At 42.5% G+C, this 22915-nt stretch overlaps 3 protein-coding genes and 3 non-coding genes across 6 annotated transcripts; 4 read left to right on the top strand and 2 right to left on the bottom strand.

Moving 5' to 3' along the window:
- Window positions 1-28: 28 nt before the first annotated feature.
- lrsam1 (leucine rich repeat and sterile alpha motif containing 1) lies at window positions 29-9952 on the bottom strand. The gene is made up of 25 exons (XM_077011930.1): window positions 9734-9952; window positions 9023-9112; window positions 8637-8693; window positions 8327-8371; window positions 8163-8240; window positions 7979-8047; window positions 7780-7864; window positions 7446-7567; window positions 7175-7265; window positions 6925-7034; window positions 6817-6846; window positions 6604-6726; window positions 6025-6164; window positions 5793-5837; window positions 5437-5507; window positions 5100-5199; window positions 4920-5007; window positions 4716-4790; window positions 4187-4267; window positions 3722-3817; window positions 3252-3350; window positions 3046-3177; window positions 2797-2857; window positions 2501-2700; window positions 29-2227 (listed from the first exon to the last, which is right to left on the bottom strand). The coding sequence occupies exons 2-25, from the start codon at window positions 9092-9094 to the stop codon at window positions 2105-2107; spliced, it is 2193 nt and encodes a 730-aa protein (XP_076868045.1). The 5' UTR covers window positions 9095-9112; window positions 9734-9952; the 3' UTR covers window positions 29-2104.
- On the top strand, window positions 9939-12410 carry rpl12 (ribosomal protein L12). The gene is made up of 7 exons (XM_077011936.1): window positions 9939-10097; window positions 11012-11085; window positions 11422-11520; window positions 11629-11710; window positions 11994-12080; window positions 12168-12280; window positions 12372-12410. Exons 1-7 carry the CDS (start codon window positions 10061-10063, stop codon window positions 12375-12377), a joined length of 498 nt encoding a protein of 165 aa, XP_076868051.1. The 5' UTR covers window positions 9939-10060; the 3' UTR covers window positions 12378-12410.
- LOC143519806 (small nucleolar RNA SNORA65) lies at window positions 10816-10939 on the top strand. Its single transcript, XR_013132548.1, has one exon. It is a non-coding gene; the product is annotated as a small nucleolar RNA SNORA65 (small nucleolar RNA).
- LOC143519805 (small nucleolar RNA SNORA65) lies at window positions 11118-11242 on the top strand. Its single transcript, XR_013132547.1, has one exon. It is a non-coding gene; the product is annotated as a small nucleolar RNA SNORA65 (small nucleolar RNA).
- On the top strand, window positions 11752-11876 carry LOC143519803 (small nucleolar RNA SNORA65). Its single transcript, XR_013132545.1, has one exon. It is a non-coding gene; the product is annotated as a small nucleolar RNA SNORA65 (small nucleolar RNA).
- A 695-nt stretch (window positions 12411-13105) lies between the features above and the next one.
- On the bottom strand, window positions 13106-15593 carry pole3 (polymerase (DNA directed), epsilon 3 (p17 subunit)). The gene is made up of 4 exons (XM_077011937.1): window positions 15070-15593; window positions 14824-14909; window positions 14568-14686; window positions 13106-14121 (listed from the first exon to the last, which is right to left on the bottom strand). The coding sequence occupies exons 1-4, from the start codon at window positions 15133-15135 to the stop codon at window positions 13934-13936; spliced, it is 459 nt and encodes a 152-aa protein (XP_076868052.1). The 5' UTR covers window positions 15136-15593; the 3' UTR covers window positions 13106-13933.
- Window positions 15594-22915: the final 7322 nt, after the last annotated feature.

The raw sequence follows: 22915 nt of genomic DNA, 5'->3' as shown, positions 1-22915 counted from the left end.
GTAAATCCAACTGACTACAAAGGAAAAATACAGTTCAGCATACTCTTTATTTAGCATACTCCTAACACACTAATGGGTCAAGTATGGAAAATTGCCAAACACACAACATAAAACCCATGGTAGTTTCCAAATGAAGAGATTTACAAAAGTGATAATCCAAGTTGGAAAGCACAAGACAAAATGACTGGGTTTCACATTTAAGGCACACAGACACACTACATAACCATAGATCAGAAGAATTCAACAGTTTATATCAAAGCATCAATCGCTGCTAGATTCTTTCAGTAGAACCCAGAAGAAAAAAAGTCATGCTTCAATATCATTATCAAACTGGAATGACTGGTTAGTCATTATTTTCTATGTTATTAATTTTCTATATATTAATATTTAATATACAGTATATAGAACATGCTATTTGTTTTGGTACAATTACTACATATACAATCATTTCTATGCATTTTGGATTGTATTAGACTGCTCAAGAGAAGCTTTCCTTTATATAGCTTTATATCCTTGACATTCACAGTGAAAGTTGTTCAGATACAGATGTGTACATGCATGAAGTAGACACTGGATTTGTTTATAGCTGGACCACATTACAATACAAATAACTCATTATAGGTCAACATGATGGATATGTGTACTAGAAGCACTAAGAATAGGTATTATATGCAAACACTATTTGCACATGTACGAGTGTACAATACTATTTTTAATGATCAAGACCATTTCAAGTTTGAGAGAGAGAGAGAGAAAGAGCATAGCTGTAAGAGCACTTCAGTAGGAAATGTAAGAACCGCTTATGAAATTGAGCATTTGTGTAGCTTCTGAAATACAGTGGCTGATGACACCCAATAACACCTTTCAGGAAAGTTCACATTACATGATGACTTTGGACTTGAACTTGCAGAGATTCTGTATGATGACAAACATTAAACTACTTGGTCTGAAAGTAGATTTACATTTGGGACGAACAGAAGCTCACATTAGTTTCAATGTGGATGATGTTATATCAGTAAAGTCCTGTTACAGAAGCAGACAAAAGGAGCTAGTGGACCAAAGGCCAAATAAGGACGAGCAAAACAGCCACAGGTCAGCAAGAAGAAACGTTATGAAATGTGACCATTTTTATGCAGAAGAAGTTTAAATACTACTAGGTTTTGAAGAATTAGTACAAACATTTGCCATGAGACTTGGATGTGAACATGAGTGTATCATGACGACAAATTTTGAAGTGGGATACACAACACTTGCCTGCAGGCTGCTAAAGATGTAGTATTGGATGGGCAGGTGTTTTTAAAGGGAGTTGAAAGTGCTATTAAAATCAGGGTTAGTGACTGGTTTATTTATGCTTCACAAGGTACAAAGGTATGATTTAAAAAGTAAATGAAAAGGAGGTACAAAGCTAAAAGAAAATTAGAATCCTAAATCCTAATCATGATCTCTGGTGTGAAGGCCTTTATCGGACAGTAACTGAACATGACACATGGCCTTTAATGATATCTGAACATTTAGATTGCATTACTGATTCCAGTCTTAATCAGGACTTCAGTAACCTATACTGGAATCCACATACTCTAAACAGAACCTCCCAAGCCCTTGAAAAGCACAGAAGACATAAGCGCTTTGTGACAACATGTGAAAAGCGCTATATAAATATATTTGATTTGATAAGGAAGACATAAGCATGATATAAGAAACGTAACAGATCATGTGGACATGTGGACATGTGTTGTAACAGTCATGAATTTTGGTAGAACATGAGACACAAAAAGGCACATTCACTAAGGCAGTGCAATGACAACAGTGTAACCAGCACACAGGAGGTGTTCTGTGTATCCCTTCTAAGTGTTTCTGTCATTCTCATTAAATTCAGGGCAGCAAGGACCTTGGCTTCTCTTTACCAAGTGAAACTGCATGTGAGGGTTAAGCAAGATTTTCTAGAAATCCTCCCGTTAAAAGAGACTCTACAGGACAGAGCAGCAAACGCACCGCAGGACATCTCGAGTGAAAGTGAACCTGGACCAGCGGAGGGAGTGGCTCCGGGCTCAGTCCAACAGGCAGGCACTCGGGTCGGTCCAGGGGGCGGGGAGGGTTGCCAGGTTCAGCCATGGTAGAGGCGGATACGCTGGGAGATGGCAGCGCGGCACAGTGGGCATGAGTGTAGGGCTTCACTACAGACTTGGCAACAGCACACGTGGCCACACGGCAGGAAGACCACCTGGGACTAGACAAGAGGCCGAGAACAGTGTGGGCAACCAGCGTCTTTGACTTAATACCACACTAAAAGACTTATTTGATGATTTAAAAATGGTACTGCAATACCCAAAGGATCCCTTAACCTAAAAGGTTAACTAGTGCTGTATATAATGCTGTTTAAAGGAACTTTAAGGCACAAGCACTACCTTTCTGCAATTAAAGTTAATTTATGCAATTTGTCATGCCAGATCTAGAACACTGAAAAACTAAACAGGAATAGAAGGTGGACATTTGGCCTTACCCCTGTCTCCATGCACACCACACACTCGGAGGTGCTGGGTCCGTCCATTGGGCTCGGGGCTGAGGGCGTGAGAGGGGTGAGAGGGGTGAGAGGGGTCAGGGGGGTGAGCGGGGTGAGGGGTGTGAGGGGGGGAGTCAGCTGGGGGGCACTTGGGAGGGACAGCCCGGCTTCCTGTGCCTCCTGGAGCACCTTTGGAGAACCTGTGGGGTGTGATGTTTGAACACAGAGTGAGGCTGATGATGATGATGATGGGGAGAGCTGAACTGGTACATCTTGATAAAGTGATGTGGAGTTACCGGTCTGCTCTCTGGCCCACTGGAGTAGAGACTTCTGCACTCCCACTTCGTTGATTCCCAGCTGATAGATAGTAAGGCAAAATAATAATTAAAATCCTCTAAAGGATGTTAGGACAGTTAATGAAAGCGGTTGATATGATTGTGATAAACTCCTAATAGAATCCAAAGGAATCTAGACAATCTTAGTAGTTACCAGCAACAAAAAGAAAGAAAGAAAAAAACTTAACACAACCTAACACAAGGACAGACCTTGCTGAGATCTTTAGTGGTCATGTGACACAGAGTCTCTGCTGTGATTCGATGATGTGCTATGATTGGCAGGTAGTGCTGGGCAGAAAGCTTAGACAGCAAGCTGACTAGTTCCTTATCCACACCAGCCTCCTAAGAGACAAGAGACATGTGAAGTGGAGGTTGGAGGCTGCAGTGCCTGTACGTGGGTCCAGTCTGGTGCTGACCTGCATGCGTAGGGACAGGGGCTTGGCATCCAGCAGCCTCTGGTACTGGATCATCCAGTAGTTCTGCTGGGTGGAGTCACTCTTCAGCTCCAACTCCATCTGAAAGAACCATCCACGTTTTTCAGTTTTACGGAGGGGTCTCGTTTACACAAGAGAATCGAACAGGAAGAGTTGAGAATGGATTCACACATTTTACTGAGACTAAATGAGGATCCAAAAGACTTCTGAAGCATTTTAAGGTCAAAGTGAATGAGTGTGCAGATTAAAAAAACTAATATTAAGCAATAAGTGATGGAACACCCATTCCAGAGAGGAAAGATCAGTCATCTGGAACATCTAAATTAACCATCTGTGCAGTGTCCTGGGATGGGGGCTGGGCACCGAGTTGTTCTGATCCAAGATCAGTTTTCTCATGTTTTTAATAATACTTGAGATGACGGTGGCTGGTCCCTGGCCAGCTGTGGCCTTACCAAGATCTGCTTCAGTTCCATCTCTCTCTGGTCCTTCTGCTTCAACAGCTGCTGTAGCATGTCCGTCAGAGCTGTCCTCTGCTCTGCCAATTCCTCCTAAAACACACGTAAAAGCAAATGCACAAAGAGAGAGAAACGGGTCAATAGGAACACAAGTCCAGCTCTGATGCTGACAGTATGGTGCAAGGCCAACCGGGTTAGAATAACAATGCCAGAAGCAGAAAAGTGAGCAAATTTGAAATCAAGCAAATAAATCAGTATGTTGGATGGATGCAAAAACACAGGGAAGTCACCATGGCGATATCAACATATCTACGTACCCAGAATTCCCATTGTGCCAAAAGACAACCAAAAGCTAAAAGCCTTGATTCAGTTACACCAAGGAGCCGGGTCTCTTACTGAACAACACAGCCACTATTCTACACACAAAACCCAGAGCAGCACGGTGTCTACTCGCTGACATACCTGCAAGTTCTCCGCATCCAGATTCCTCCTCTTAACCTCCAGCTTAGTCAGCTGCAATAACTCTGCCTCAATTAGCTTAATCTAGAAACATGGAGACACAGCGAGGGTGAAGAGGCCCGACGGAGCCAGAGGGCAGGAGCAATGAGAAAAAACACCAGTCATGGTCACAAGTCATGGTGAGTGTGCTGGATGAACCCAGGCGGTGGTGTTTATGCAGAGAGGGCTAACTGAGAAACACGGTCCAAGCAGGAGGAGGGGGGTAAAAGAAAGGAAGAAATCAAAATGTACTTTTGCGATGGTTTGTTGGAGATGATCTGTGAGCACTTCTGAAGTTCTGAGGACCTTGTTTCCTGAAAGGTTAAATCTATAACATGTTTCTGTCTACAGTGCAGCTGCAACTCTTCTATCCCCCATGTTCAGTGAGGCTCTCTCTCTCCTAAAAGCTGGTGCTACATTTATGACCTTAAAGACTATGAGCTAAAGGCTCATTCAGTGTCTGTCAGTAACCTAAGGGCTGCAGCTTGGCTACCTGATTGCGGATGTAGCCATGGACACTGTCCTTCTGGAGCTGAAGGGCCTCGAACGCTGCCTTCTGCATCTCTTCCTGCACGGCAAAGCCAAGAAAACATCAGTGTTTTTCCAGTTAAAAAAGGGGGCAATGCTACTTTTTGCTTTAGCTTTAGCAATCCAAGTATCTATTATATAAGTGAAAGGCTTCACTGGACAAGTTTACCTCCTGAAGGATCTGGTTTATGGCTTTGCTTTTGTCCAGCTGCTGTAGGGTTAACACCTGCTCAAACTTTTTGTCCAAGGTCTCCTTGCTAGACAGGGACAGAGACAGAAATCCAATATTGGATGTCCAAAAGAGGGAGGGGATGCTGCTGGATGAAATATGTGTGTCATTTGCTTGTACCTCCTGCAGGCTTCAGAAACCATATTCTGTCTCCTTGTCTCACTGGCCTCCTGGAGCAGCCTTATTGAGTAGCTCTCAGATAACATGGTCTGCATGGCCACTACAGACATAGTGAGAGTTACATCTCGTGAGCCAGCATAAACACATCAGAAGGTCCAACAGCCAGCAGTAGTATATGTCTTACAATGTGGAATTGGGACAGACTTCAACCAGCCGTAGATATTTGCAGAGACACTATGTTGTCACTTCTATGTGACGGAGAGAGTAACCTTACTTTGAGGTTTTTAAAACGAATCACTTTCCAAGCGTATGGCTGAAGTACATGGTGCACGCCCACCTGCTACGTCCCTCTTTCTTAGAGAGCTGGCCTCTTCCTGTGTGATGGCAGTGAGGTGTTCCATACGGATCCTACACACAGAAAAGGACAGCGTTCCATTCCCTTACTCAAACAAGAAACCATTTGGACAGATGCTAGTCGGCTAACATCATAACAGGATCTAAAAGTGGATCTCAGACATTCGATCGTTCGCATCGTGCACCAGAGACATCGGCGTAATGCATTTTGTGCGTGTTCGTGCGCGCACACAAGGGACCTTTAACCCAACTACAGAGAATCCATTTGGAGTGCTTAATTCATTTAGCCGAAGCGCGCACACACAGCAGCAGGACGGACAGGGGGCGGCCTGCACTTACCGGTCCTCCTCTAGTGCCTGCAGGATCTCCGCACTCTTTGCCTGGCTGTAGGCACAAGAACACATGCCTTCTCACAACAGAACTAAGCAAACAAGCTCATTCTACAAGCAAAAAGAGTCCAGTTTAACTGTAACACACACACCCACACACACACACCCACACACACACACCCACACACACACCCACACACACCCACACACACCCACACACACCCACACACACCCACACACACCGTTTGTTGTCCAGCAGCAGGTTGGCGATGCGGGTGGCGATGCTGGCCTCAGCCCGCTGAACCCTCTGCAGCAGCTTCTGCCTCTCGGCGTCCTGCACCCGCTGCTGCTCACACAGGCCTTTGTCCACGCGTTCCTGCTCCTACAGCACAGGCGCACACCTCCGTCACTACGCCAAGCTTCATCTCAAGCGTGAAAATAACACACCTGCTGGCTAGGTGTCTCCTCTACTGCATTATAACTACCAAACAGCAAGGGTGAAGGGAAGCACGCGTTCGCTCCGACACACACGAAGTCAACCGTGCAACACGCTCGCAGGGGGCACCAACTGCTTGTTTCTGCACATGTGAGCTTACAGACACAAAAGGACATCAGACCCTATCTCCCATATATAGGCCAAAGTTATGGGGTTATGCTCTCTTAAACTCCTGGCCACGCATGACTTTAGAGTCATCAGACACTTGCACCATGCTTGAGATGTTCTCGAGAGCGTGTTCTCGATCACGCGCAGGTGCAGATGTTTTAGTAAGCCGTCAAATTCCGCGCGTGAGCGCTGTTTCCTACGAGATGGCTGCGCCTACCAGTTTGACGGAGAGCAGCATGCCCTCTTTGCGGGAGTTGTTGAGGAAGAGGAGCTGCGCTTGCTCCCTCTGCTTCTCCTCCAGCTCCTTCTCAAAGTTCAGCTTCTCCAGCTGCTTCTGCTCCTGGTGGATCCAGATGGAGAGAGACAGGTATGAAGAGCGCACGGCGCACAAGGACGCCCGGGTGAACCAACCAGGGATTCGGCTGCGTACCTTTCTCTTCTCATAGTCCATGAACTTGCTCTGCAAAATGAGAGACAGATCAGGGTTTGAAGCACAGACTGGGTCTGAAGCACAGAGCACGGTGACTATGTCTCTCACCTGCCAGGCTATATGCTCCCCGTCCACACAGTCCACGCCCTGCGCTCTGTCATCATTCTCCAACACAGGCAGCAGGTACTGGGAGGGGGGACAGTACTCCAGGCCCAGCTCTGGAAACCACACCACACATAGGCTCTACTGAAACAACACCTTGGACTTGTGATGAAATAATAGGATTAGAATTACAATGTGCAAGCCTCTATTTATAAACTGAACAGAGCGGTTATGAGCATTGTAATGGGGTCCTTACCTGAGCACAGGTAGCGCTGAACATCTTCTGTGCCTGCTGTACAGACTGAGGCAGGTGGATAGTTCATAATACTTGCATCCATAGTCAGGCTCTACACACACACACACACACACACACACACACACACTGGTACTTAAGTAGTACATTTTGCCTGCATCTTCATCAAGGAGACCTTGCATCAAACGAAAATGTATTTTGCACACATATCAGGATGCTTGATAGAGCTAGTGTAACCCAGCTGCCCCTGCATTTAGTAGAGCCTGAGTCTCACCTCCAGCGTGCGGACGTTGGCCAGTTCTTTGGGCAGTTCTCGGATGTTGTTCTCACTCAAGTCCAGGGTGCGCAGACTGCTCATGCGTCCCACTGAGCAGGGAAGCTCCCTGAGGCAGTTCCCTTCACAGAGCACAATTTACCCCGTGTTTATTTTGTGGGTAGTTATACATAGTTGTTGCCTAAGAGGCAGATGTTAAAAAGTTCTCTAGCCACTTGATTTATGGACATGCTTAAGATTGCCATTTGTAGTATCACCAAAACCTAAGGAAAAGGTATCTTCAAAAGTACTGGTGGACTTAGACATTCATCTTAACCCCAACACGTAGCCAGACCTTTCACATTAAGAGTTTGCAGATTACGAAGATCCCCAATAGACTCTGGTAGAGACCTGATCTGGTTATTTTCTGCATTCAGCACCTAGAGGACAACATCAGCAACCACTACAGTTGTAAAAACAATAAATAATAGTGACTAACACGAACATCAAATTTTGAAACATCCTTTAAATGGTATTTAAGACCACAGATCTACCTGCAGGGATGTTAGCTGCCCGAGATCATCTGGAAGTGAAGTTAGCTTGTTTTCATGTACATCCAGCACCTTAGAAATGGGTAAGAGGCTCGTTTACAATAGGAGCAATTGTAAAATTATGAAGATTTATAATTGGTAAAAGACAAAACAAAACTAATGTTCATCTCTGGTGGCAATTTCACACCTTTATAGTTGCTAGAGCGCTGATGGTGCAGCCTTTAGGTACCAGTGACCGTAGCTCATTTGCACAGAGAATGAACACCTGCAGTAAAGGCGGGACATGCTGGGAAAGACGCCAATTGTTGTTTTATTTTTATGATTAAGTTAGACAGCATTGTGGAACCTCACCTTTTTCTGAAGCACCTTACAGATGGAGAAGGTACTGGAGGGAACCTATGGAAAATATACACGAAAATGTATGTTCACAAATAAAAGTACTTCACCTTGTATATATGCAATTTTTCAACAAAAAAAATGTGAGTAAAAAGAGCACATCTTAGATAATCAGAACAAAGGTCAGTTTGGGAGCTTGGATTTTCAAATGTAGCACAAATTCATTTTGTCGAGCACAGCAATTTTTAGTGATGCATAAAGTGGAGCTCTCTAACAGAGGCACTACACCACAAAACAGGACTGCATCTCTCTGCTAATCACTCACCTCAGAAAGCTCACAGCTAGAAATGTCCAAAATATCATCTGCCCCAGCCTCTTTAGACTGTCAGAAGAACAGATATTCTGCATTACATAAATTCATTCAAGACAGCTGAAGATAAAAAACAACCAACCAAGAGAAATAGCACTGTCGCCTCACAGCAAGGCAGTCTGGGTTCGATTCTCGGTCTGGGCTGCCCTGTGTGGAGTTTGCATGTTCTCCCTGTGCCTGTGTGGGTTTTAAACGGGTACTCCGGTTACCCTGTCTTCACCCGGAGATGCTGGGATTGGCTCCAGCCCCCCCATTGACACCGATTAAGCGGTTCGGATAATGGATGGATGAATAAATGTGGATGTGTGTGTGTGTGTGTGTGTACAAGCCCACAAACTCACCAGACACAACTGATACTCCAAACGTTTCTTGGAATTCTCACTGGGCTTCTTCTTCTTGATGAATAGAGGCATTCTGAAGTCACTCTTCAACTACAGGCAGAATTCACTTTAGTCTTAGGTTTCCTCAGGTTTCCTGTTCTATATTATCCTTTTTCTTGGAGGGCTGCAGAACTCCACTAATATACAGCATGACAATAAGATGAGAGTGAAACCCTTCCTACACATCTCACTAACGTTAATGCTAGGCGACAGGGCGGTGACACTCTGATATTAAATCAGCAGATAGCTATCTAAGCTAGATATTTACTTACTAACATCACTAGTAACCTCTACTTCATTATATGACAAAATGGGAACAATAAAAGTTAAACAGGATAGGTAAGCACTTTCGTTTTTGCAAAGAATGTTGATAAAAACAGCGTCACTTACTTTCGTTATAGCAAGATAATAAACGTATAAACATATAATATTATTTGAGCTGTTCGTTGTGCTAATGGACATATAGCTACCGGTCTGTGTCTGGGTAAGTCCAGTTGAACGTCAGTTAGGATAACTACAGCCTCTCCATTCTCATAACCACCGGGCTCATGTTAGCTCATGCTAGCCCAGGTAAGGCTAGCTAAACAGACTACACGGGCGACTTCCAAATGAGCATATCTGGAATAATAAAATTAATAAATAAAATAAACTATTTTACATAGAGTACGTTACCTTTCAGATGTCCGACCTTTCCGACTGTCAGTTTAATGTGGTGGTTAACAAGGTAGTTATTACTGTCAAGAAAGCTTCCAGACAGCTTTTCCTGACATGTCCAGCTAGCGTTTCATGATAGTGTTACAGTGTTTTTGTCTGACGTATTCTTACGCGTTACTCCACCAATCTCGCGATATTTCGGGCTATAAAACCTCGTCCACACTTACGCTCCTCCTTTCCTTTTTCATTTAGGCGGTGAAGGTGCAACAGTAATCGGTCGTCCCGAATCCGGGTTCATCCGACACCATCACCAATCCAAGCTAAACTGAGCTCAACAGCAACACAATGCCTCCTAAATTCGACCCCAACGAGATTAAGATCGGTATGTTTACGGTAACATTTAAAATGTTAACCGTATGTCTCAATGGTTTTTTTTACCGAGGCTTGTGAGTAGGCCTCAAGGACCGTGTTCGTACAACTAACGAGAACGTGTAAGCCTGCGAGAAATCCGATATATTACCTCCGTAATCAATAACTTACTGTAGCCTTTTGGCTAAACTAATTCGATTTGGAGTTGCCCGCTACGGTTCGTACATTACTAGCGATCCGCTATCTAGCTATAGACTAGCTGCGACCCGTACATCTCGTGGGTGGTGAGGTTATCCAGCTTCAGTGGAGGCGTCATGGGCGCCGAGCACGTGTTCGGGTGAATATCTGGTCGGCAGATTTATCGCTTTTGTAGGTGAGCAGCACGTAGATGTAAAACGGAACAATGCGTAAAGCGTACACGTTTGACACGCAGTAGTAACGTAATTTAAGACGTGCTTTTTGGTTTTCAGAAGAGATGCCAGGTCATGATTTAAGAAAGAAGTGTTCTGGGTCTGGGTTATAAAAATTTGACGTTGGGTGTACTACAGAGAGATGGTACAAAACATTTTAGAGCAGAGCTGACCCACCAGCCACGAGATTGCTTCATTTTAAAATAGCCCGTCTATGTGTACGAGTTAGGTTTGTTTTCCTTTTTAATTTAGAATACCAACATGTGTACTACACGTTCATAATGAATGATGGAACTCGTTTTGATGCTTTTTGGTCAGCCTCCCGCCACTATGCTAGTCTGTGAGTGACCGGGTGTAGTCCAGTGGAGGCTGAGAATAATCCAGCTCTAGGAAGCAGGGTTGCATCTCCTCGTGGGCATCTCTGTGCCGAAAGACCTGGACAGTAATTCCTCAGCTTGTATAACTTTGATCACCCGGACTGCCTGTTTTACTTAATATTGTGCATTTTTCTTTTCAGTGTACATGAGGTGCACGGGAGGAGAAGTTGGTGCCACTTCTTCTCTGGCTCCCAAAATTGGACCTCTGGGTCTGGTAAGTTCAGTGCGTCTCGCCAAGAACAGCCTTCCGCCACTATGCTAGTCTGTGAGTGACTGAGTGTAGTCCAGTGGAGGCTGAGAATAATCCAGCTCTAGGAAGCAGGGCTACCTGATTGGGTGGGTAACTCTGTGCCAAAAGACCTGGAATAAAATGTTTATGGATCTGATGGGTGGGAGGGGGGCATTCTGGCTGGTTCATATGTAAATGTGCCGTCATACCTGATGCGAATATTATGGTCATCCATGATTCCAGTCTTCTCTTCCTACCTTAGCAATTAGACTAGGTCAGTGTGTGGAAAATGGTCCTGAAACACTGGATGTTTGTTTTTAGTCTCCCAAGAAAGTGGGTGATGACATCGCCAAGGCCACCGGTGACTGGAAGGGCCTGAGAATTACCGTCAAGCTGACCATCCAGAACAGACAAGCAGCGGTAAGACTCTAATGCCTAGCAAGCCCAGTTATGTGCAGGCTTTTAAACGCAGCCCCTCTGGGCCAATCACTTCAGTATTTCTAGAAGTTTTTCTTGCTCCTTTTCTAGATCGAGGTGGTGCCATCTGCCTCAGCCCTCATCATCAAAGCTCTGAAGGAGCCTCCCCGTGACAGGAAGAAGGTCAAGAACAGTAAGTTGTGCATCTGAAGCACCGTTCAGGCCAAACAGCCTCCCGCCACTATGCTAGTCTGTGAGTGACTGAGTGTAATCCAGTGGAGGCTGAGAATAATCCAGCTTTAGGAAGCAGGGCTGCCCAGTCTGGTGGGTAACTCTGTGCCGCAATACCTGGAATAATTTTTATGCATCTTAATTAAAAATAAATTTTTACTGGCTTGCTGCCCTCTTGTAAGTATCATGCCTGATACGAGTAGTATGGTTAATCAGGAGTCTTATCTATTTCTACCTTTCCACAGTCAAGCACTCTGGCAGCGTTCCCTTTGACGAAATTGTCAACATCGCCCGCGTCATGAGGCCACGCTCCATTGCCAGGGAGCTCTCTGGTACGTATACACTTGACTTTTGCTTAAAGGGGAAATGGACAAAGTAGTGGGAGACCTGGGCTCATGTGGTTTGTGACGTCTCCTCAGGAACCATTAAGGAGATCCTGGGCACAGCTCAGTCTGTGGGCTGCACCATCGATGGTCGCTTACCCCATGATGTCATTGACGACATCAACAGTGGCAAAGTGGAATGTCCATCTGTGAGTACAGGACAATCCGGGTGGTTGTACTTTAAGTGACCCATTGATGCCCAACATCCTTCTGATCATTTTTTTGTTTGTTTTGTTGCAGGATTAAGATGACTCCACAATAAAATTGTTATAAAAAAATCTAATGTTTTTGTTCCAGTTTATCAAGTTTTGTAATGCTCATCTGTGTGGGTTTCCCAATTGCATGATGAGGGTGGTTGCCTGTGATTTCAAATGGGGATGCAATACCATGGGCTACTCAAATGCTTCAGGACTGAGACTGCAATTTACTCAGTGTTCTGCAGGTGTCACTGTTCTGGGTTTCTGTACAGATTAATACCAGCTTATATTAATTGGGCAAGTGGTGACTTTCCCTCATTTATAATGGAAACACTTATTGTAAGCTGCATAATTGTTTAATTGAATCATGAGAATTTTTCATTGCAATGAATTAGATGAGCATTTGATTTATAGCAAATTACATTAAACGGTCACTCTGCAGTATAAAAGCACCAGCACAATATTTCACCAGTTTCAATCTTAAATGGAGCCAACCCGGTAACTTTCCAGATATAAAATCATATTAAGGATTTCAGAACGTGACTATTTGAAAGTCAGATTAAAATGGGTGGGGGGGGGAAGGGAAGGTGTGGTTTAGGTTTTAAATGTTAAGGGTTTGGTAGATTCTTCTAGCAAGAGTGACATTTCTCAATATCATCCAGTGTGATCCTGGGACTTGAACCAAAGACCTCTGCTACAAACATCTTGCTGTCTATTTGTATTATCTGAATGTGATGGTGTACTGTACATTTTAAGCAGACTATAGTAGGATGTAGACCCTTTTACACAACTTTAATATGAAATGTAGCCAGATGAGGGCTGAGTAAATTCTACAAAAGTACAAATTGATTAGAAATTACAAATGCACTCAAGGCCTGATTCCAGACTGAAGATGCCACTAGTGCCTGACCTACCCTACCTGAAGAGAAGCACTTGTTTACATGTCAAGCTTATCAAAACAGTCCTGCCTTGGTTTCAATGTGCATTTTCCACATTCCCTGAATTTTTTTTCAGGAAGTACTGCCAGTCTCACTTCTGCAGCTGTTTGTCATAAGATGATGAAGCACCATAAGTAGATTTTTTTCCTGACTGAATAGACACCAAACAAAATTTATACAAAAGTGGGAAAAGAAATCCTCTGACCCCACACTGTTCTAGTTGCATCGTGTCAATGGTGCAAGTGTTTACACAAATGCAGAACTTTGATTTCTATGCATACGGAATGTGCAGAGGGCACTAGACCTACTATAGTGAATGTACCCAATATATAACTGTTGCCCAGATACTTTTTAAAACTGCATCCCTGAAACACACTTGCTATATAAAAAAAAGAGAAAGGTAGACAAAAACATTAACACATTAGACCGGAGCCATTTTACAGTGAACTTGTTCAAAACATTATCATTCAAGTCATTGCTACCTTTTACCTGTGGGAGATTTGTATGTATTGGCCCCATTTTTCCACAAACAAGTGCTGGTTTCCATTGCTCTCTTATTCGTCCTGGGAGTGGACATGTAACAGAATGCTGTGCTCTCTGTGAACCAGGATGGCTTTGGATGGAGACTGCAGCACTTTCCTCTGCCAACACTCCACCCACCACCACCTCAGTTTTCCACATCCTCTTCCTCCTCCTCTCCTTCGTTTTCAGCGTCTGGCTCATCCTCCATGTGCTCCTCTTCGTCCTCCTCTTCCTCACGGCTCTTGTCATTCTCCTCTGTGCCGTTCTTCTTCTCTTTGTCCTTCCTTTTTTGCTCTGATGCCTCTTTTTTGCCTTTCTGCCCCTTCTTGTAAGCTGTTGAGTGAACGAGGGGAGCGGTTGGCATGTTTGAACAGTGCTAAACTCAGGGTTAGGCACGACTACTAAAATGTTATCTGAAAATCAATCATGTTAGAAAAGCCTGAACTTGATGTACTAGATGCAAGGATCAGGCCTTCATATGAGAAAGTTTGATAACACAAAATGGCACATCGCTTCCAAGCACGGTGGCAACAATCCCTGACATTTAATCACTGCCTTACTCCAGTACTCCTGATCTAATGCATCAGTAGATTAAGTCTTTCCTGAGCTCAAGCAGGTGCTGTGAAAGCAAAAGTGTCAACATTGTGGAGCCTGCGACCGCCATTACTGAAGCTAAGAAAGTTGGTCTGAATGATACAAAATAGCATAGCAGCTGGTCTTGCATTACAGTATAACTGGGCATTCTAATGGCATATTTATATTTCAGTCATGTCGGTTACCATCGAGAGCCTCACGCAGGGGTGGTAAGAAACGCTCAAACTCCATCTCTTCCATAGCTGCCATCACGTCTCCGGCATTGAGGGTTTTTCTTTTGGCTTTCATGGCAAAACTGTTGGCACTGGTGATAAAAAAAAAATGAATGAGTCACATAGGATATGAGCCTGATCAACACTGTATTTTAGCACTGCTTTCTGCGACAAAGAACTATCAACCAGGCTTCAGCTCAGCTAATAAATATATCACCTGTATACTTACCATGACGTTGCATAAAGAACAAATACACTGGCTGCTTGAGATATTGCTCTTCTTGCCTCTTTGGATACATTTACCCCGTCCGGCAGCTGAAACAATAAACAAAGTAAACTTAACTAATATTATTTGATTAGACTACACCTCGCACAGAAAAAGTTTCATAATCACAAAAAGGCTATTCAATATCTTAGGCTTAAAACTTGGGCTACCATACTTATACCACCGACCTAAAGCCCCGCGGATACTTACAGCCTCTTTGATAATGCGGGTGATGACAGCGTTGGGGAGGTTCAGGTCCTCTGGTCTCTCCGCCATACTCAACACTAACTAGATAGCGCTGCTTAGCCAAAGTAATGGGACTTAGCTACGGCAGCTAGCTTGTTCGGTTTTATATAACCTGTCAATGTACTTCTTACGGCTCAATAATTATTTGGTTCTCTCAAAACACTGCAGACTCAATGAAAAGTCAGGGTTGCACTGAGAGAACTCCAGCACAGCTACCCGCGAAAGCTAGTGAGCTAGCTGGCTAATTTAACTGACTGTAATGTGTTACTAGTCGACAGAGACTGTCTACAATAAGATTGGACTGCAAACCGATAACTAATAGGTCCTACGGCTGCACACCAATAGGATTTTTCATCAATGGCGAAATTTCAAACTAACTAGAATACACCATAACGTTAGCACGAAGAAAACATAGCTAGCTAGTTAGCTATTTTATTTTGAAGCCCGCTAGTAGATCCAAAACCATGAGTTTACCCTTTGACCTTTTGAGTCTCATCCACGACGTCACAGAAGCAGCCAATAGGCAGCGCGTGTTTTTCATAACCAGTAGATAACAGGTGGCTTTTATTTTTTATGTATGCATATACATCATATGTTGTTTTTTAAATCTGTCAACAGATTATTCAGAAGCGCAATTGCACAGCTGATCTCTGAAACATCATTTTTCTTTGGAAACTTTATACACTTAAATACATCTCAGATTTTTACTGTGCCCTGTTCAACACGACATGGCGAGAGGAATTTGGGCAACTCGAGCCAGTTTAGGGCTGGCAGGCATTCTATCTCGATCTCAGATCGTGTGAAACGTCGCATGTTGAAATTAGGTAAAGGCTTTAATAGTGTCTGAAATAGTTTTCTGTATTGGAAGTTGTCCCTTATTGTTCTTATCGTGGTTAATATTACACGAACCCCTCGAATGTGTTTATTTTTGTATTGGAGAGCCGTGTTCACTGAGTACAGTGGTCACGTCGCATTTCCACCCTTAAAACAGTTCAACGTGGAATTCCATTTGGGTTCAACAAAGTTCTGCCCTCATGACTAAATAAACAGACGCAACTGCCATTTAGAGTTATGTTAAGACTCTCTTTATTTCCAAGACATTTTCCACATGGACGTGCTGGCGTGAGAATGAGGATTGAGAATATTGTACTCTTTTGGCTGTAAGCAAATTTGATTTGGGCATTAGGTCTAAGGCATTTCTGTATGGATATCATGCGAGACATTTCATGTCCTGGCTCATTTATAGCTGACAACTTTAGAAACAAATGTTTTAAATGATAACTTTTCAATTTGAACACTTAATAGGAATGGCCAGTATGAATTATTAAAGAATTGTGTGTAGTCTTTCTTGCTCATTATATGTTCCAAAGATATAACCAGGGTCAGTATGGGTTATTGTAAAATAATACAATAACTCCATTACACTCCATTCCAGATTACCTACTAAAATATTTCTGCAACCTAATCCCAAATAATTGTTGTTTTTTATGAATTGATCAAACACATTTCTTTCTTTACTTGCTCAAAACAGTAAAGCCCACAGAGCCCAAACTTCAGGCAACAGTCACAAAACCTGTGACCTTGTTAAACAATAGGCTCACGAGTGTATTCTTTGCTCTAAGCCAAAAACTACTGTCATTACAACTAACAGTTACTACACAATACAGTCATTACACAGAGTCATTATATAATGCAATGCAATTTTACTAAAGAAAACATGTTCTTCTAACCATTTGAAAAGCAATGATTAACTGTAGCATGCCTGATTGACTGTGAGCCCACTGTTCATCAATGTACAGATGGAGTTTGTGTTTCTATGCTATGTTATGAAGACCGCTGTCAGCACAGATGACGTTGTTTGCTTGCTCTGGGGTTCACACACAGGTAGTTCAAGCATGGGTGTGGTAGTGGGGGGAAAAGTTGACCTGACTACCCAGGGACCAGAGTAGGGAGAGGGGCCCATTTTGCTCATGTGCCTCGTTTACTGACATTTATAGGGGCCCACAGACGTTGAGAGTGTACAGGGCCCAGAATTTGCTGCAACAATCCTGAGTTCAAGCATTCAAAGCATCTCTTCATCTCCCCATTCAAACCACCAACGCCATAGCAGCAGGAGGTTCAGCAGTGACTCTACCTCCTGAAGATTCTCAGGAAGAACAAGAGAGGACAAACTGCTTTTGTTCTACGTCTGCTTAACTCAGAGTGTATTAAACCAACGTACTGACAATGTACTGACATTTTTGTGCTGTTTTACCTTGCACCCAGTAGCGAACCATGACCATTAAACCTCCCATCCCCCCCTGAAAAAAATTGTTTCCTTTCCTAATTAACTGCAATAAATTTTAAAAAGCTGAGACGACAGTACAGCTTTGAAAATGCAATAAACAATAATATCTGTACTAGATAACTTCTTAAGCAAAATAAGGTTCCAACAAAATAAGGTTCACAGCTCCGTGTTCCTCGGGAGCGGAATATGTTTACAACGCGCACGAGGGCATCAAAGGACTGAATCGAAACTAGCTAGCGGTGGTACGCTAATGCCAGCTAGCGTTGCCACAGTGGGCGGAAATTATCATACAGTTAAACCCGCCCACTAAGAGGGAAGAGATGATTGGTCAATTTTACTGTCATTTGAAACTGGTATTGTGCTGAATTATAACCGCCAGGCCCTCTGTAAACGAACAGCGGGCATCACAGTGCTGATTAGGGGAGACACAGGCTCACAGGCTTCCACTTAACCCCTCACCTTCCAACACAGATTGAATACACACGGGTGAATAATTTATTTGCTTATATTTCTGTAATTGTTTAGATGTCGATTGTCAAACTGTAAGTAGATTTTTAACAATTGGATAAATTATATATATTTATGTTTTAAGAATATTTTAGGCCAGGGGTATTCAACTATATTTTTCCGCGGTCCAATTTTGGCAGATTGCTGTGATCAGAGGTCTGGGGCGGCGGCGGTGGCGAACGTGAGTTGTTGAGCAGGGGGGATGAGATTGGGTCCGGACAGGACTGTGTTCGGGTCCAGATCCGGACCGTGGTCCGCCAGTTGAGGACCTCTGTTTTTAGGCCCTCTGAGAGGGCGTAGAGGGCCCTGACGGTTCCCCACTGCTTGCACCTATTCTAAAATGTACTTTAATTACTGTTGGGGTTTTTTTGGTTCTGATATGCACACTTTTTGCCCTTAATTTTAATAGAAAAGCATACTAGTATTATATTGTAAAGTTTGTTGTAAGAATTTAAAACAGAAGGCTTGTAAGAGGAACTCTGATTTCAGATACACGGCAACTGGGAACAAACCCCACAGACTGAAGCTCAAACATCTTGATTGCTTTGTGATGTAACCACGTTCTACAAGCCTGGGAGAGTAAATGTGCCCATTAACATGGTGTGATGACAACATATACTAATAAACAGAACTTCACAATAGTATACACCAATTGTGTTTTACTGTGTTTATTACTCTGTTAGCTTTTATGTAATTGCTGCAAGAAACATGCTGTCCATCCACTCCAAATCCAAATCAAATCATAGTTTAGTTTTGAAAACCTCAACTGTACCATTTAATCCTGGTTCAAGTTTGGATTGGATTACAAAATGCAGATTAAAAAAAAGAAAAAGAAAAAAAAACTGAGGCCAGAAAGATGTTGAGATGTGTTTTGAAAAAGTGACTTGATATGCCTGCCTTTTCTTTTGAAAAACAAACCCCTAATAAAAGTGCTCCATGCGAATGTTACTGTTTAAGCATTGTAGTATTTACTGTTTTCTAACTGTTTATTTATCTTTCCTCAAACATAATGACTATACTGAAATCAGCAACCACTACTAGACATCAGAAACATGATAAATCTAAACAAAACACAAAAGAAAATTCATTTAATCAATATATCTTTTTACTTAACATATATAAAGTCATATGAAACATATCCATGTATAACTGGAAACTGTATCCAGTACAGAATTCATATTACTCATGAAAAATTGGGGAATGGGGGGACAGAATGTTTTGTTTTTATATATAATGGTTAACCATGATTACGCTTAACCTTTGACATTTCCACAAGCTGCTTAATCAGCTGAACCTCATTATTCACAGGGAGCAGGCCGTTTCATCAGTACTGTAAAACAGTTCTCGTCATACAACTGAGTCAGTGCTGATTGTAGTTAATTGCAAAGAATTTCCATGATGGTTTATATTCTGACATTTTCCCTTTGATGAAGTGAGCCTCACAAAATGTTTTGAGGTTGGTTGGATATATTAAACTTATAGAGAAATTAACATGTGTTTTAGCACTGATATCTTTTACTGAGACTTTTATGTTAAATTTTTCTGCTATTTTAAGCATAGTTCAATTAAACGGCTGCATAATGGTTAGTTGGACTAGCAAACTGAGGGAGTGCCATGTTAAACTCACCTTCAACATGATGTTAGTATTTTTTATTATATAGTGTACACTGGTTACAGTGAGGACTTGTAAAGGATGTTTCACTTGGATCCAAACTAGAAACTATTTCCCCTCACAGAAAAGATGTCTCATGTTTGTTCTGTTGTCAGTCTACTGACTCAAGTTGCTGTGAACAAACCAATGATCTCATGGGGTCAGTTTTTCAAACGAAATTCATCAGGATCAAAATAATCAGAAAATCAAAACTTCAAACCAGATGTAAACATTTATAATCATTTGTATTTGTATCTGGATTAAATAGCAACGTGTTTTTCAAAACCCTGAGCTAAAGTCTAGATAAATTTAATACATACATAGCAATGTGAACAACAAATTTCTTAGAGAAATTACACAAAGCCAACTTTATTTGTAAACCATGATTGGTGTATATGCTACTGTGAAATTATTATTAGTCAATCAGTGTACATTATGATTACAACACTTTAATGGGTACATTGAATGGAGCAGGCTAGAATAATGCAATTACTTCACATAATTACTTCACAAAGGAAGCAAAATGCGTTTCTCCCATCTTTCAAGATCAGCTTCAGTCTTCAGGGGCTTGTTCCCAGTTGGAGGGTATCTGGAATCATAGTTGTCCCTTCTGCTTTAAATTCTTCCAATGAAGTTTAACCTGCTCTATGGTCCTTAACTGGTTAGTACCAGTGGTATCAACACAACCACAGATTGAAGCCCAAACATCTTTTTTTCCACTCTGAAGTAACTGGTGTGGGGTCAGAATAATCAGGATCAGAAATGTTGAGATCTGTTATGAGACAACATGATTTTCTGATTGGATGTGAGCCAATTACTTTGATATTTCTGAATTTCTTTTGAAAAGCCGGACCCTGATGCCAAGAATTACAGTTCTGTAGAGCTCCAGACTCCACCCTGAAGAGTGCATCACTGCACACTGGAGTGTTTTCCTTGTTCTGACACACTGCTGACTCCCAGCTGTCCATCCTGGGATCAAAGAAGGTTCATGCTGACTGTAGTCATTCAGGCCAAGGAACCCTGATAATCTTATTACCTTTGTGCTGTAGTTTTTGCAGTACAACATCAACGCAGATAGTGAATACAGCATTTAATGTGGCAACACCAGGTGTCAGTAATGATACTGACTGTAGTCACAGTGATAGGCTTACACTGGGTTCCAACACAAACAGTCTCTCTCTCTCTCTCTCTCTCTCTCTCTCTCTCTCTCAGTGCATAATTTCTGGTTGTTTTTGTTTGGCACAGTGTAGACTAAGTTAGTCTGGGTTTTTAAAACCCTTAAGGCTCGCGCTGCTTGACCCCTCAGAGTTTGACGAGGAACGGCTGCTTGCGAAACCTCAGTCGCCTCCCTCTGTTCGTGCTCCCTCCGCGACCATTTAATGCGGAGTTAGTGGGTGACTCCATAGCAACGGTCCTCATCAACCCACAGGTCCGTAAACAAACCAACAACACTAATTACGCCTCCTTGGAGCGATTTGTTTAAGTCAGCTGAACTCGTGCCTTGTGGCACGTCGCTTCAGAGATCGTTTCCGCGCAATTGGCATTACATGATTAGATCGTTAAACATATATGCGGAACCTTGTTCTGCTTGTTTGAGTTGGCAGCAAAGGTGTGTGCACAAAAGAGGGAGGGGATATGCCATTACAGTACCTGCAGAGAGAGTTTTACAGTTACACCTCATGGTTTAAGGCAAAAGGATTCTACATTAGTCTTAAGCATTGCAAACTTATAGGAAATATGCATGGAGTGAGGTATGGAGAATGGACTGTGCCCTCTTTATGGCCAATTTGATGTTGAGTACAGTTAGCAGTGCTGGAGAACAGCAGAAAACACTATGATGTGGTTAGGATGACCTATTAGTATAGAAATTTGTATTTCACAGGATTCTTTTGGTGCATATCTGTCAGTGGTGTCAAATAATATGCTGTATGGCATAAGCTTCTTTAACATCTAAGAGAGTTCATGAAAGCATTGCTGAGTGCTTTGAATCCAGCCCATCAAAATGTTTTTGCTTTTTCAAAGCAATTATTACCAATTTGTGCTTAAACCCCACATGGATCCGACCACTTACCATTTATCACTTACCATTACCAATACCGTACCATTACTAATTACAGGCAGCTTTCATCTTAGCTATCACCAGACCTAGATTTTTTGCAGAAATATCTACAACGGTACAACAGTATCCACTACAGAGTAAGCTTAGGGTCTGCTCTTGGTTAATACAGTATAGCAAAGAGCTACATTTCCTTTCAAACACTGACCACAGTTCACAAAGCTACTACAAAACAACTAAACGTGCAGTAAACATTCATAGCAAATCTACAACCCTGTCCACCCTAATTCTGATCTTCACTTTTCATTAGACGTCAAGCATTCCAAGAATTGGACATATGAGATCAACTTTTCCAGCTGGTGGTTCCTGCTTCCTGCCCTTTGTCACCTCTTCTACCGCCCTAGGGGTCCCGCAGGATCACACTTTCACAAGCACTGCCTTGCATGTTAACTGTGACTGATTCATATTAGCAACAGGAATCGAAAGGATATTCATGTCTATGTGAGTTTTAGGTGGTAAATGTGATTTGATTATTAGTTCTGCTATTAAATTAATCATCAAACAGGTTTTTCTTCTGTATAGCAGGTAAGAATGCGTGAGACATTTTCACTTGTCATGTTCGTTAACTTTTGTTTAGTCTTCAATATAACAAGGTCACTATAAATGTATAATTATTGCTCCTGGAAAGATATTTCCTTTTGCTTGGGAGGAATAGGAAGTCTACATTGCGTGGTCGTGTCTACTTCCTACCCATTCTTCATAAACAAGCTTGAGTATAAACAGGAGAATCAATCTGTCAGTAAGGTGAGGTGTCTATTCTGTGGAAGATCTATTAGCCATCAGAACTCATAAATAGTCCTGTCCTTGTCTGGGCTTTTTTTTTAACCCTAGCTCAAAAAAGCACAAGAGATTTTACAGGAGGCCATTCAAAGGTCATGTGCACCCAGTCAGATTGGCTAGAAGAGGCTGCAGTGTGTTATGGTCACGAGGCTAAGCACTTTTATTATGATTTTATTTTATTTCTGGAGATGTCTTGATATCCTTTTATCCTTTGTTTGATGAATGAAGGAGGGAGAAATGGTATGACTGAGACAAATGTGACAAGCTTATATTAATAAATGCAACCTCTGGAAGCAGGCCCGCTTGCAGGAGTAACGGCTCTGTTCCAGCTGGGCCAGTCGTATGCTAGCCTTGTGTTGTGATAGTCTTTTACTTTACACGGCTGACAACCTTTCTGAAAATACAATCCAGTGTGATATCTGCAGTTGTATGAGAGCAGTGGTTTCTCTCATGGACCTCTTCTAGTGTC

Source organism: Brachyhypopomus gauderio, chromosome 7 (genome assembly GCF_052324685.1).
Source record: "Brachyhypopomus gauderio isolate BG-103 chromosome 7, BGAUD_0.2, whole genome shotgun sequence".
Classification (NCBI taxonomy): Eukaryota; Metazoa; Chordata; class Actinopteri; order Gymnotiformes; family Hypopomidae; genus Brachyhypopomus; species Brachyhypopomus gauderio.
Note: the sequence above shows the minus strand (reverse complement) of the source record. Positions and strands in the feature narration are given on the sequence as shown.

Coding starts and splice junctions, on each gene's coding strand:
- lrsam1 (XM_077011930.1), bottom strand. CDS start 9,094: ATGCCTCTATTCATCAAGAAGAAGAAGCCCAGTGAGAATTCCAAGAAA. Junction 5,508..5,792: donor CAGGCACTAGAGGAGGACCG/GTAAGTGCAGGC, acceptor TTCTGTGTGTAG/GATCCGTATGGAACACCTCA. Junction 3,351..3,721: donor TGGAACTGAAGCAGATCTTG/GTAAGGCCACAG, acceptor TGGTTCTTTCAG/ATGGAGTTGGAGCTGAAGAG.
- rpl12 (XM_077011936.1), top strand. CDS start 10,061: ATGCCTCCTAAATTCGACCCCAACGAGATTAAGATCG. Junction 10,098..11,011: donor CCCCAACGAGATTAAGATCG/GTATGTTTACGG, acceptor TTTTCTTTTCAG/TGTACATGAGGTGCACGGGA. Junction 12,081..12,167: donor CATTGCCAGGGAGCTCTCTG/GTACGTATACAC, acceptor ACGTCTCCTCAG/GAACCATTAAGGAGATCCTG.
- pole3 (XM_077011937.1), bottom strand. CDS start 15,135: ATGGCGGAGAGACCAGAGGACCTGAACCTCCCCAACGCTGTCATCACC. Junction 14,910..15,069: donor CCCGCATTATCAAAGAGGCT/GTAAGTATCCGC, acceptor TTATTGTTTCAG/CTGCCGGACGGGGTAAATGT. Junction 14,687..14,823: donor GTTCTTTATGCAACGTCATG/GTAAGTATACAG, acceptor TTTTATCACCAG/TGCCAACAGTTTTGCCATGA.